The sequence below is a fragment of the Oryx dammah genome, unplaced genomic scaffold (assembly GCF_014754425.2).
Source record: "Oryx dammah isolate SB20612 unplaced genomic scaffold, SCBI_Odam_1.1 HiC_scaffold_25, whole genome shotgun sequence".
NCBI lineage: Eukaryota > Metazoa > Chordata > Mammalia > Artiodactyla > Bovidae > Oryx > Oryx dammah.
Window position 1 is genome coordinate 71,408,667 of NW_024070209.1, and position 12,907 is coordinate 71,421,573.

The 12,907-nt window shown below is 44.8% G+C and overlaps 1 protein-coding gene across 2 annotated transcripts in view; it reads left to right on the plus strand.

The window, feature by feature from the left end:
• Positions 1–12,907, plus strand: part of IFT172 (intraflagellar transport 172) — a 37,032-nt gene that overhangs the window by 15,337 nt on the left and 8,788 nt on the right. For both annotated transcript variants that reach the window (XM_040224358.1, XM_040224359.1), the window contains exons 16-30: positions 500–667; positions 3,831–3,967; positions 4,205–4,312; positions 6,103–6,187; positions 6,482–6,574; positions 7,064–7,141; positions 7,381–7,629; positions 7,810–7,888; positions 8,052–8,172; positions 8,349–8,493; positions 9,677–9,766; positions 10,362–10,459; positions 10,624–10,759; positions 10,849–10,965; positions 11,300–11,442. In XM_040224358.1, coding sequence (XP_040080292.1) covers positions 500–667; positions 3,831–3,967; positions 4,205–4,312; positions 6,103–6,187; positions 6,482–6,574; positions 7,064–7,141; positions 7,381–7,629; positions 7,810–7,888; positions 8,052–8,172; positions 8,349–8,493; positions 9,677–9,766; positions 10,362–10,459; positions 10,624–10,759; positions 10,849–10,965; positions 11,300–11,442 — 1,847 coding nt within the window. The remainder of the gene's footprint in view (positions 1–499; positions 668–3,830; positions 3,968–4,204; positions 4,313–6,102; positions 6,188–6,481; positions 6,575–7,063; positions 7,142–7,380; positions 7,630–7,809; positions 7,889–8,051; positions 8,173–8,348; positions 8,494–9,676; positions 9,767–10,361; positions 10,460–10,623; positions 10,760–10,848; positions 10,966–11,299; positions 11,443–12,907) is intronic.

Genomic DNA, 12,907 nt, shown 5'->3' on the forward strand with positions numbered 1-12,907 from the left:
CCACACTTACCTGACCGCACTGACCCTGACTTGAGGACAGTCTCCCTCAGCCCTTTATTGATTCTGATCTCAGTGTCGTATCACCAATGAGTTCGACCTCAGGGACTACCTGGTGATTTTGCATTTCATTTTCACTGTGATGTAAAAGCCACATCACATATTTCCAGGCCATTTAATTTGTCTCATGACCTTATTTTTGTAATCTAGACCAATAACTCTGGCCCAGAGTGATTCTAGGAATGAAAGTCTGACCTTCACTTAACTTAAATTCCTAGGGTGTAGCCCTTTGCTCTTTTGGTCATCTCTTATTTGGCCAGTGTCAGAATATACCAACCGAGCATGAACTTGAAGGGTTTATGGTTGAAGTTCAGTAAGCTTTGAAATTCACCATGTACCTGGCTAGTGGGCTAGCTCACCACATTTCCCCATTAGGAAATGGTCCAGATGGGAAGACACCCACATCTTTTCTTAATTGTGTATCTACTTCTTCCTCCTCCAGTTGCATCTATACGATATCGAAAACTGCTGTAAGACGATGATCCTCAACTTCTGCTCCTACGTGCAGTGGGTCCCAGGAAGTGATGTGCTGGTGGCTCAGAACCGAAACAACTTGTGTGTGTGGTACAACATTGAGGCACCCGAGAGGGTCACCACGTCCTCTATCAGGGTATGTCAACATCAGGGCACCTCACACATAGTGTCGAGCTGATTAATCGGAACCCAAGGAAACTTGGAAGGCTGCTTGGTTTCTCTGCCTGCCACCCATAACCTCTCTGATGGAGCTGGCAGGAGACACTTACACTGCTTCCCACAGTGCTCTGGGCCCCAGAGCCATCCTTGTTCAGATTCCTGACATTATATTAGACCCTCAGAGTACTAGTCCCTATTATAGTGGGAATTCACCAAGTCGAATTGTGGAGTTCCCTTAGACTGGAAGATCCCCAGTTGGGGAGGAGTTCCATATCACACCTCCTTATGTGCTGATTCTCTGTTACAAGCCATTCAGAGTTCTGTTTTTTTTCAGACTGCTGATCACATTCTCTGTTCTACTCCATGACAACATCACTCACACAGTAATATCCCAAATCTGGGAGGAGCCTATGGAAACAGAAAAGGGGCCCCTGTGCTAGGCCAGGATAACTGCCGTGGGTGTATGTAGAGCACTTGATGCTTTCTTTTTATTCTTTTCTTAATCTCTTCTTTTCCCCCTCCTTTTTTGCTTCATTTTAGACTGATTAAGGTTGGATTGGAGGAGGGGGGTGGGAGCTTGTCCTTTTCTAAATACCTTTTTTTTGTCTGAAGATTATATATCCTGTTTCTATAGTGTTCCTAAAGTGAAGTGAAGTCGCTCAGTCCCGACTCTTTGAGACCCCATGGACTGTAGCCTACCGGGCTCTGAGGAGCCTCTCAGTCCATGGAATTTTCCAGGCAAGAGTACTGCAGTGGGTTGCCATTTCCTTCTCCAGGGGATCTTCCCAACCCAGGGATTGAACCCAGGTCTCCCGCACTGCAGGCAGACGCTTTACCGTCTGAGCCACCAGGGAAGTTCACTATGTATTTAAATTAACAAAGTCTGAAGTTAAGCAGCATCCATCCACCCTCCACTGCACTGCAAACAGAGGACCATAAAAGGCTTTAACTTTGATTCCCTCCCCTTTGCCATTGTTTAGTGTTGTTGTTATTTTTAATATTTATTTTATTTACTTATTTGGCTGTGCCAGGTCTTAGTTGCGGGATCTTTTAGTTGCAGCATATGAACTATTAGTTAGGGCATGTGGGATCTAGTTCCCTGACCAGGGATCAGACCCAGGCAGTCTGCATTGGGAGTGTGGAGTCTTAGCCACTGGACCACCAGGGAAGACCCTGCTGTCTAGTATTATGTTCCTCTCTGTCATCCCCAAAGCTAGACATTATTGTTTTATGCAGACAGAATTTGTTTAGATTTACCATCATAGTGCCAGTTTCCCCATTCACCTTTTCCTTTAGCCTTGCTGATCTTCCCTCGGGAGTTATTTTTCCTCCTCTTCTTGAAGAGTAACATTTAGAAGATTCTTTAAAGTCTTTTGATGATAAAATGCTCAGGTTTTGATTATCTGAAACTATTTTTACTTAGAGCTTTGCTATTGAAAGATACTTGGACTCACTACCCAATTCTAGATTGACAGTTAATTTTTCTTAGCCTTTTGCAAATGTTGTCCCATTGATTGACTTCTTTTGTTTTGGCAGGTTTACTAATAGCCCTTTCTGTATAGGTGATCTGTCTTTTCTCTGGTTGCTTTTAAATCTTTCTTTTTTATTCTTTCTTTCTTTTTTTTTTTTTGGATGTGTTGAAATTTCACTACAATATGTCTGGATATAAACTTATTTTTATTTATCTTGCTTGGTGTATATTGTGCTTCCTGTATTTGAAAGTACATATATTTCCATCAGTCTTAGAAATTTCTCAACCATAATCTCTTTAAACATTGCTTCTTCTCTCATATTCTCTAGTCTCTCCATCAAAACTCTAATTAGGCATATGTTAGATTTCTTGTCCTGTCTTCTGTGCCTTTCTAACCTCTCTTTCATGCTAAATTTTTTTTAGCTCCATGGTAAATTCTGGATAATTTCTTTTTTAAAAAAACTTTTTACTTTATATTGGATTTATATTAGATGAACAATGTTGTGATTATTTCAGGTGTATAGCAAAGCCATACATATATATATAAGTATCCATTCTCCCCCAGATTCCCCTGCCATTCCAGATAATTTCTTAAAATACATCTTTCAGTTCATCAATTCACTTTCATCATTGTCTAATCTACTATTTAAACCATCTGTTGTATTGGTTTTCCACTTCAAAAATTAAAGGCTTTACTTGGTTCTTTCTCCAGCCTGCCTGACTATTTTTTGATAGTCTCTTGTTCCTGGCTTAATATTTCATCTTTTGGGTCTCTAATGTTTCACACATAATTATTTTATATTCCATAACTGTCTTTTTTCCTGTTATTTTTTATATCCTAGATCCATTGAGGTCTGAAACTATTGTCTGTAGTTATTGTTTACTCCCTACTAGTGGTTTATTAAGTGGTATTTTGGTAGTTTTTAATTGTGAGCTCATGTTACGTTGAATATCATCTTTTGGAATCATGAGGGCCTTAGTTGGACGTGCTTTCCTCCAGGGATGATCTGTATTTGCTTATGCAGGAATCAGGCATGTTAATGATCTATATACTCCTTTGGTTTCCTTTACTGAATAGAGGATCCACGTTTAATGAGAAATCCTCAGATTTGGCCTCCCCATTCTGCTGAAGGACCCAAAGTTTGCTCTCCTAATACTATGTTTGCCTTAGGGCAACTATAGTTTTTCCATTTGCTCACCTTCCATTTTTTCCTGCTCTTTTGTTTTTTGGTTTTAACTTACTGACTTTTCTTTCTTTCTTTTTGTGGAGGGGAAGGGTGGGAGAGGGAGCAGGAACCTTTCCTAGTGATTTCTTCAGTTGAACTCACCAATACATTAAAAAGGATGTTCCAGGTTCAAGTTGAATTTTAGCTGGAGAACCTTTACAAATACCAATTCATGGTACCGCTGGCAGAAGTGGATACCACACTTTGTCAACTTATCCCTAGCCACTAGTGCTATCATAGCTATGCTGTACTTTAACCCAAGGATATTACCATAGATGGGGAATTTTTATCTGCCTGAGAGAAGTGTCAGAAAAACAGAGAATATAGTCATTCCCTCAGAGTGTGAGCAGTAGGGTTGGATGAGGGTGGGTCTTTTCTGCATTTGAGCCTGTGTCAACACTCACCTGGAATTCTGGTGGGGTGGGGGGATTGAATTTTTACAGGGTGATGTTGTAGGTCTGGAGCGAGGTGGGGGAAAGACAGAGGTGATGGTGACCGAAGGTGTGACTACAGTTGCCTACACCCTGGATGAGGGCCTTATTGAGTTTGGAACAGCCATTGATGACGGCAACTACACCCGGTGAGACACAAGGCTGATAGCCAGCATGGTGGTGGGAAAGTCTGGGTCTGAGGACCTGCCTGAGGTGGGTAGTGAAACTAGCCATGTCTGAAAAGGACCTGGTGGTCCTGGGAGGAGATTAGACAAAAAGGGCAAATAATTGCCTCCCCCATCCTCTTGCTGCCCCATCACCAATATTCCTTAGTGTCTTCCTGACCTTGGACTCATTCCTTGTGCTTTGCTTCCTTCCCTCTGCAGAGCCACAGCCTTCTTGGAAACTCTGGAAATGACCCCAGAAACAGAAGCAATGTGGAAAACCTTGAGCAAGCTGTCACTGGAAGCAAAGCAGCTACACATTGCTGAGAGGTGAGCGGGGCTGTGGAACCCAGGTGCCAGGCAGCTCAGAGGGAGAGATGGCCGCACAGTGTCTTCCCCGTGGGCCGCTCCTCCCCAGGGTTGGGGCACCTCTTGCCTTCCCATGCCAACAGATGTCATAGAACCCTTCCACAGTGCAGTTATTCCAAACATCCTCCCATCCTAGAGTATGAGAGTATGGCTTTTATTTTTTTTTTTTTAATTTTTATTGGACTATAGTTGCCTTACAGTGTTATGTTAGTTTCTTGCTGAACAACAAAGTGAATCAGGTATTCATACACATACACATATATCCCCTTTTCTTTAGATTTCCTTCCCATTTAGGTCACCACAGAACACTGAGTTCCCTGTGGGCTCTCGTTAGTTATCTGTTTGATTAGATACATTAGTAGTGTATATGTGTCAATCCCAATCTCCCAATTCATCCCATCCCCTCTTCTTCCTTTGGAAACCATAAGTTTGTTCTCTGCAACTGAGACTCTATTTCTGCTTTGCAAATAAGTTCATCTCTACCATTTTCTAGATTCTACATGTAAGTGATATTATATGATATTTATTTTTATCTGACTTCCTATAAGAGTATGTCTTTTATTGTTTTCACTCCCCCACCTTGTAACTAGGTGCCGCTTCCAAGTGTTTAACGCCTCCTACCCTACAATCTATGTGTTGATGTGTATATTCCAATAATGGTATAGGAATGTAATTAACAGGAAAAACATAGGACTCCAGACTCTCCTATTTCAAATCTTGATTCCATTTACCAACTGTGTAACTTTAGAGAGATTAACTTAACCTCTCAAGCCTTGGCTTCTCCATTTTCTCTATGAAATGAGGATAATAACAGTATTCACCCTGCAGGATGGTAAAGAAGAGTGGCAGAGTGGCAGTGATAGGGGAGACTTAATGAAAGGATCTGTGCAAACAGCGCAGACCGGAGTGCTCATTAAACATCAGCTGCTGTGGCTTTGGCAAAGATTCATCCTTGGTCCCTTTTATCCCCTCCCCCCACAGCTAGACTCACTACAAGTCGTAGGAACAGTGAGCCAGGGTCTTTATAACATACCCCAAATCTCTTATTTGTTCAACCCTACTTTCTCCACCCTAGAGCAGACCACCACCATCTCCTGCATACAGTGGTGCAAAAACCTCTTAATTAGTCTCTTAATTAATTAGAAACTGCTACTTAGACCCCTACAATCCTTAGAACCATAGCAGCTGTGGCAATTTTTTAAAAACATAAATTAGATTAAATCATTTTCTTGCTTTTGTGCTTTGCATAAAACACAAACTCCTAAGGCCCCACAAGATTTGACCCACTTCCTTTTCATATCAGGTACTTGCCCGTTAGTCTCCAGCCACACAGGCATCCTTTGTCCCTTTGAGCACACCAAGATCACTCCTGCCTTGGGCCCTTTATACTAGCTTCTCCCTTTGCCTGAAGTAATTTTCCTCCATCTTGCCATGATTGGCTCTTTCTTGGATTCAGGTCTCAGCTCAGATGACAGCTCCTGGAACAGGCCTTCTCTAACAACCAACTTAAATAGTCACCTTAGTTTCATTTTCCATTATTTCAATTAATCTTTGTTTATTTGTTTGCTAATTATCTGTTTCCACTAGAAAGTAAGTTCCCTGAGAGCCAGGCCCTCATCTTTGTTTTTGTGTCCTCCGTGGCAAGAACACGTGCCTGGCATATAATGGATGCTCATCATTTATCTGCTAAACCAATGAATTAATGATGATTCTATAATAATATTATTATTGTTATTGCTTCCATACTTTAGGTGCTTTTCTGCTTTGGGACATGTTGCAAAAGCTCGGTTCCTCCATGAAACCAATGAGATTGCAGATCAAGTGTCTCGGGAATATGCAAGTATTCTCCTGATTCGTTCAGTTTTTTGAGCTACGATTTCTCTTGGCACTCAGACCCACAACTCTTAGCTTTCCAGCCATGGCTAATTTCCTCTACCCTGCCCTCCCTATCGCCACCTTCAAGTCAGGCCATTTTGGAGTTGTTTGCCAAACCTCAAGTCTCTAAGCCCCAAGTTTTTCAGCTTCCTAAGCCTTTAGCCTCCACATCTCTCTGACCTTCCTGTCTCCACTTACACAGACAGAATTGTTCGTGGGCACCAGCAATAACCAGAACTTTCTTTTTTTCCACAGGGTGGAGAAGGAACAGACTTTTATCAGGTCCGAGCACGACTAGCCATGCTGGAGAAGAACTACAAGCTGGCGGAAATGATCTTCTTAGAACAGGTAATAGGAGCAGAGGAGCTGGATGGAAGAGGGGATCAGAGAGGAAAAAAGTGAGGCAAACTCAGCGGAAGAATGAGTGCTGGTCAGCTGGGCTATCAGGCCTGGAGAGAAACTTTAAAAAGGTTTATACAGTGAATTTCACTGCTCCATAATTTCCTCCTCTGGGTTTGTTCTGACAATCACTTCTTTACTTCATAGAAAGTCTACCATCTCCTTTTGTTCTCCACAATTCTTGTGCATGGAGATAGATCCCAATTTTGTGAGGCCCAAAGCTTATTCAGTTTGAGAAGCCCTCTTTAAGAAAAGTTGATTTGGAAGGAGCCTGTGCAAATAAGGTACCCTGAAGCTTAAGCTTCTTTTAGTTTCATACTAAGGATGAGGCTTTCAACCCACACAGGCTGGCATCTCAGCCAGGCTGAGGAGTGCTTGCTAATTTCTGATCCTCGTGTCTTCCTGGTATCCCTCCTCCCTCTGCCCGGCCTCCCCTAGAATGCCGTCGAAGAGGCCATGGACATGTACCAGGAGCTACACCGCTGGGATGAATGTATCGCTGTGGCTGAGGCCAAGGTACCTGTGCTGTCTTCCCCCCAGTTGTTCAGAACTAGGGCCTGCCAGTATCAGAAACCCCTCGTTGTCAAGGAGGCTGCAGGAGCTGGAACAGTGTTGGGGTTGCACCTCCTAGTGCGGGGAGTTGGGCCGCTGGTGACTGGGAGGATTTTGGCCGTTACAGTGGGATTGGACATGATGGGAAGCAGCGGGGCAGGAAGGAGGGGCATGACTCCTGGTTCTCTTCTGCTGAATGTCAGGGGCACCCAGCCCTAGAGAAGCTGCGCCGGGGTTACTACCAGTGGCTGATGGACACACAGCAAGAGGAGCGGGCAGGCGAACTTCAGGAGAGCCAAGGGGATGGGCTAGCAGCCATCAGCCTCTACCTCAAAGCTGGGCTCCCTGCCAAGGCTGCTCGGCTGGTGCTGAACCGAGAGGAACTGCTGGCCAACACGGAGCTGGTGGAGCACATCACCGCTGCCCTGATCAAGGGCGAGCTGTATGAACGGGTACCCTGGCTTCCAGTTCCCGTCCCTTAGCCCCCAGGGCTCAGTGCCCTCTCCTACCCAGCGGTGTCTTGAAGTGCACAGCCCTCCCTGACCACTGGCTGAATCCCCTACCTTGCGGGGCTGACAGTTGATTTTTGTGTAGTAGGGGTATCTTTGAAGTAACATGGGATGTGTTAACAGGCAGGTGATCTCTTTGAGAAGATTCGAAATCCACAGCGGGCCCTGGAGTGCTACTGTAAAGGCAGCGCATTCATGAAAGGTACTGGCCAGTCCACAGTGTTGCGGACTCCTGCCCTAACAGTCCCCCGACACCTGGCTTCAGGGATCCCCCATCCCTCCATTTCTCCCTTGTACTCCACGTCTCACTTCTCTGCCTCACGGTGTCCGAAGCCTGCACTGAGTGCCCTCTCTGTCTCCGGCAGCGGTGGAGCTGGCTCGGTTGGCATTCCCAGTGGAAGTGGTGAGATTAGAGGAGGCATGGGGGGACCACTTGGTGCAGCAGAAGCAGCTCGATGCGGCCATTAATCACTACATTGAAGCCAGGTGTGGTGGTCCAGGGGTGCAGAGGGCATTTGGATATGAGGTGAGAGGTGATGGGACAGGGAAGGGCAGTAAGGCCTCACTAAAACAAGGGAAATCTCCGAATGTGGGTTGGGGTATGCTTGAGGTATCTCTACCTCCATCCATTTTCCTCTTTCCTCATACACCAACTACACCAGGTGCTCCATTAAGGCAATTGAGGCTGCCCTGGGTGCCCGCCAGTGGAAGAAGGCAATTTATATATTAGATCTGCAGGACCAGAACACTGCGTCCAAATACTATCCTCGCGTGGCCCAACACTACGCATCTCTGCAGGAGTATGAGGTGAGGGACAGCCCTTTTCTGCAGCATGAAGCAGTATAGTACAGGAGGACAAGGAGAGAACCCAGAAGAGGGAGTGGGGGCCACCTCACTAGATCCTTCTTACTGGGGCCCAACAGTGTCACCACCCTAAATGAAACACACCACCATTTCATTCTGACATGACACAGAACCCTCTCCCAGACATATAAAGCAGGTCTCTAGCATGAGAGACGCTTCAAGAATAACTTCAACATTAGATGCAAACTATTATATATAGGATGGATAAACAAGGTCCTATTGTATAGCACAGGGAACTATATTCAATATCCTGTAATAAACCATAATGGAAAAGAATGTGTGTGTGTGTGTGTGTGTGTGTGTGTGTGTATAAAACTGAAGCAGAAGTTAACATTGTAAATTAACTATACTTCAATAAAATTTTTTAAAATTAAAAAAAAAAAAGAGTATCGCCAACATATTTACAGTATAGAATCGTCATGGACTGCAAAAACATGAGGCCATCTTCAGTTCAGTTCAGCCGCTCAGTCGTGTCCAACTCTTTGCCACCTCATGGACTGCAGCACGCCAGGCCTCCCTGTCCATCACCAACTCCTGGAGTTTACTCAGACTCATGTCCATTAAGTCGGTGATGCCATCCAACCATCTCATCTCCTTCTCCTCCTGCCTTCAATCTTTCCTAGCATCAGGGTCTTTTCCAATGAGTCAGTTCTTTGCATCAGGTGGCCAAAGTATTGGAGTTTCAGCATCAGTCCTTCCAATGAATATTCACAACTGATTTCCTTTAGGATTGACTGCTTGGATCTCCTTGCAGTCCAAGGGACTCTCAAGAGTATTCTCCAACATCACAGTTTAAAAGCATCAAAGAAAGTTCAAAAGCTTTCTTTATAGTCCCACTCTCACATCCATACATGACTCTTGGAAAAACCATAGTTTTGACTAGACAGACCTTTGTTGGCAAAGTAATCTTAAACTCCCGCTGTATTGTCCTCATACTGTTTGGGGCTGGTCTTTTATTGAAACAGAAGAAAACCTGAGACACCTACAGTCACCTTGTCTTCTCTGTGACTGGACACTAATGGAGTCCCAGGCTCTGCTCCCTCCCAGCTGAGGTTTGTTCTTTCCTCCTCCAGGCTGCTTTCACTCTGTCCCTCTGACCTTTTGCCTCTCCCTGTCTCACCTGCAGATTGCGGAAGAGCTCTACGCTAAGGGAGACCGGACGAAAGACGCCATAGACATGTACACCCAGGCTGGCCGTTGGGAGCAAGCCCACAAGGTGGGCAACGGGTGACATTCGTGAGAGGAGAATGCCACCTTCATGGTTGTGTTGTCCCTTCCCCTAGTCGCCAATCTCCCAACTTCACTGGGCTCTCTGCAAGCCAAGGAAGAGTACCAGAGTACGGTCTGGGTAACTGATGCTTAGCCAAAAGGAAAGGCAAGGATCATGAGAGGCTCTAGTTCCCAAACCTGCAATTCTGAAGAGAGCAGATGGCCTTGGGAGCTGGGAATCTGAAATACCTCTGCTGAAGCTCTAGTCACACTGGTAACTGTTCTCATTCATGCTCCCAGAGCCCAGTGGGTGCAGTAGGAATAAATTAGTGGGATCAGGTGCCCCCACCCAGCACAGGGTATCTCTGACCCTCCTGCCTTAGCAGAATGTAGTTCTTATTCTGCTTTTTATGGACTTGGGATCCCTGAGCCGAGTAGGAGAGTGGCAGTAACCAAACTCCTGTGCTTATTGGGAAAGTTCAGAGTTCCTGTGAAAACAAGCTTCCTTGAAGAAACCCCACTTCCCTGTCCACTCTGTGTTGCCCTCTGCTTCCCTTGGGAATTAGTGCCTGAGGCTGCCCTGACCCTGTGTGTCTGCACAGCTGGCCATGAAGTGCATGAGACCAGAAGACGTCTCGGTGCTATACATCACTCAGGCTCAGGAGATGGAGAAGCAGGGCAAGTACCGAGAGGCTGAAAGGTGAGCCGTGGCCCCAGGGGAGGTGTAGCGGGATATGGGGCTTGAGGGCTGGGGTCTGCAGATATGTGCCCTCTGCCCAGAAGACAGGGACAGAATCCCTTAGGAATGACTCTCACAGCAGGAATCTGGGTCTAGGAGGCCACAGGTGTTTCTCCTGTTCCCAGGCTATATGTGACCGTGGAAGAGCCTGATCTTGCCATCAGCATGTTCAAAAAGCACAAGTTGTATGATGATATGATCCGCTTAGTAGGGAAGCACCACCCAGATCTCCTCAGCGACACACACCTGCATCTGGGCAAGGTGAGCTCTTCTCCTGCTTCCGCCCATCTCTCCCCCAAAGAGGCTCCATCTGCCCCTCTCCCCATCCTGACTTGCCTCTCCCTCCCCAGGAGCTGGAGGCTGAGGGCCGACTCCAGGAGGCTGAGTATCACTACCTTGAGGCCCAGGAGTGGAAGGCGACAGTGAACATGTACCGGTCCAATGGGCTTTGGGAAGAGGCTTACCGGGTAAGGTCTTCCCCTTACTGGGTAAGGATGCACAGGGTCCTTCCATCCTGCTTTCCCACGCTCAAGTAACTGTCTAATTTTAAACTGGTCGTGGGTGTCTTTGAAAAAAGTCCACACCTACACACACAATTTCACATACAATTTTAATGGTTTGTGAACGACCTGAAATCCATCCTTGGACCCTAATCAGGTTAATAGGGCTGAAATTTAGCCCTCTTCCTACTGCTCTGGAGAGGTACCTGATCCTTTTCCAAGCTGAGGTCAAGTCAGAAATGACAAGGGAGCAGCCATGTACCCCTGTGTTGGAGGGTTGCCACGGGGCTTTGCTTTTCAGGTGGCCAAGACTCATGGAGGAGCTAATGCCCACAAACATGTGGCCTATCTGTGGGCCAAGAGCCTAGGAGGAGAGGCTGCCGTTAGACTGCTCAACAAGCTGGGGCTCCTGGAAGCTGCTATTGACCATGCTGCTGACAACTGGTGAGGCCCCAAGCCTTCTCTCTGGGGGCCCCATCCCAGACAGCCTCTATATAGAGAAAGAAAATTGATGTATAACTGAAAATCATTTCTAGAGGCTGAAGCAAGAGTGAAGAAATGTGGTAAGGAGAGATCCTTGGAAGAGCTTGATAGAGAGGCAAGAATGAATTAGTAATTCTGCTCCGGTTCCCCTGGGGGCTCAGAAGGGTGTTTAATTTTTGGCTGTTCTAAGGAGAAAGGAGGAAAGAGAATAATTTTTAAAGCTAAAATGCTCTAAGCCAGTAATTTACTGCTGAGTAATGTGTGATGTGAGTAAAGTGTGGGTCTCTCCAGTGGCTCAGATGGTAAAGAATCTACCTGCAATACAGGAGACTTGGTTTTGATCCTTGAGTTGGGAAGATTCCCCTGGAGAAGGAAATGGCAACCTACTCTAGTATTCTTGCCTGGAGAATCCCATGAATAGAGGAGCCTGGTGGGCTACAGTCTAAAGGGTCAGAAAGAGCTGGACATGACTGAGCAACTAAGCACACACACAATGGAAATGTAATTCCATTAAATGCAAAATGAGCTTTTCTTTTTTTTAAATTAAGTTAAATTATTAATTTTTTGAAGTGTAGTTGATTTACAATATTTGTTTCAGGTGTCCCACATGGTGATTCAATATTTTTTATAGATTATACTCCATTTAAGGTTATTATAAAACATTGGCTGTATTCCCTGTGCTGTGTAATGTATCCTTGTAGTTCATTTATACCGAGTAGTTTGTACCTCTTAATCTCCTATCCCTGTCTTACCCTTCCCCCTTTTCCTCTCCCCACTGATAACTACTGGTTTGTTCTCTATATCTGTGAGTCTGTTTCTGTTTTGTTATATTCATTTGTTTGTTTCATTTTTTAGATTTTATATATAAGTAATAACCTATAGTATTTGTCTTTATCTGACTTATTTTACTAAGCTAATACCTTCCTGGTCCATCCATGTTGTCGGAAATGGCAAATTTTCATTTTTTATGACTGAGTAATATTCATGTGTGTGTGTGACATCTTCTTTATTAATTTATCTGTTGATGGACACTTGGTTGCTTCCATATCTTGGCTATTGTAAATAATGCTACTATGAACATTGAGGTTCCTGTATCTTTAGTGTTTTTGTTTTCTTCAGCTATATACCCAGGAGTATAATTGTTGGATCTTATGGTAGTTCTGTTTTTCAGTTTTTTGAGGAACCTCCATACTGTTTTCCATAGCGGCTACACCAAATTACATTCCCACCAACATTTCATAAGGGTTCCCTTCTCTCCACATCCTCACCAGTATTTGTTATTTGTAGATCTTTTTTGATGCTAGCCATTCTGACAGATGTGAGTTGTCTTCTCATTGTGGTTTTGACTTGAATTTCTCTGATGATTATTGCTGTTAAACATCTTTTCATGTTAGCCATCTGTATATCCTCTTTTGGAAAACATCTA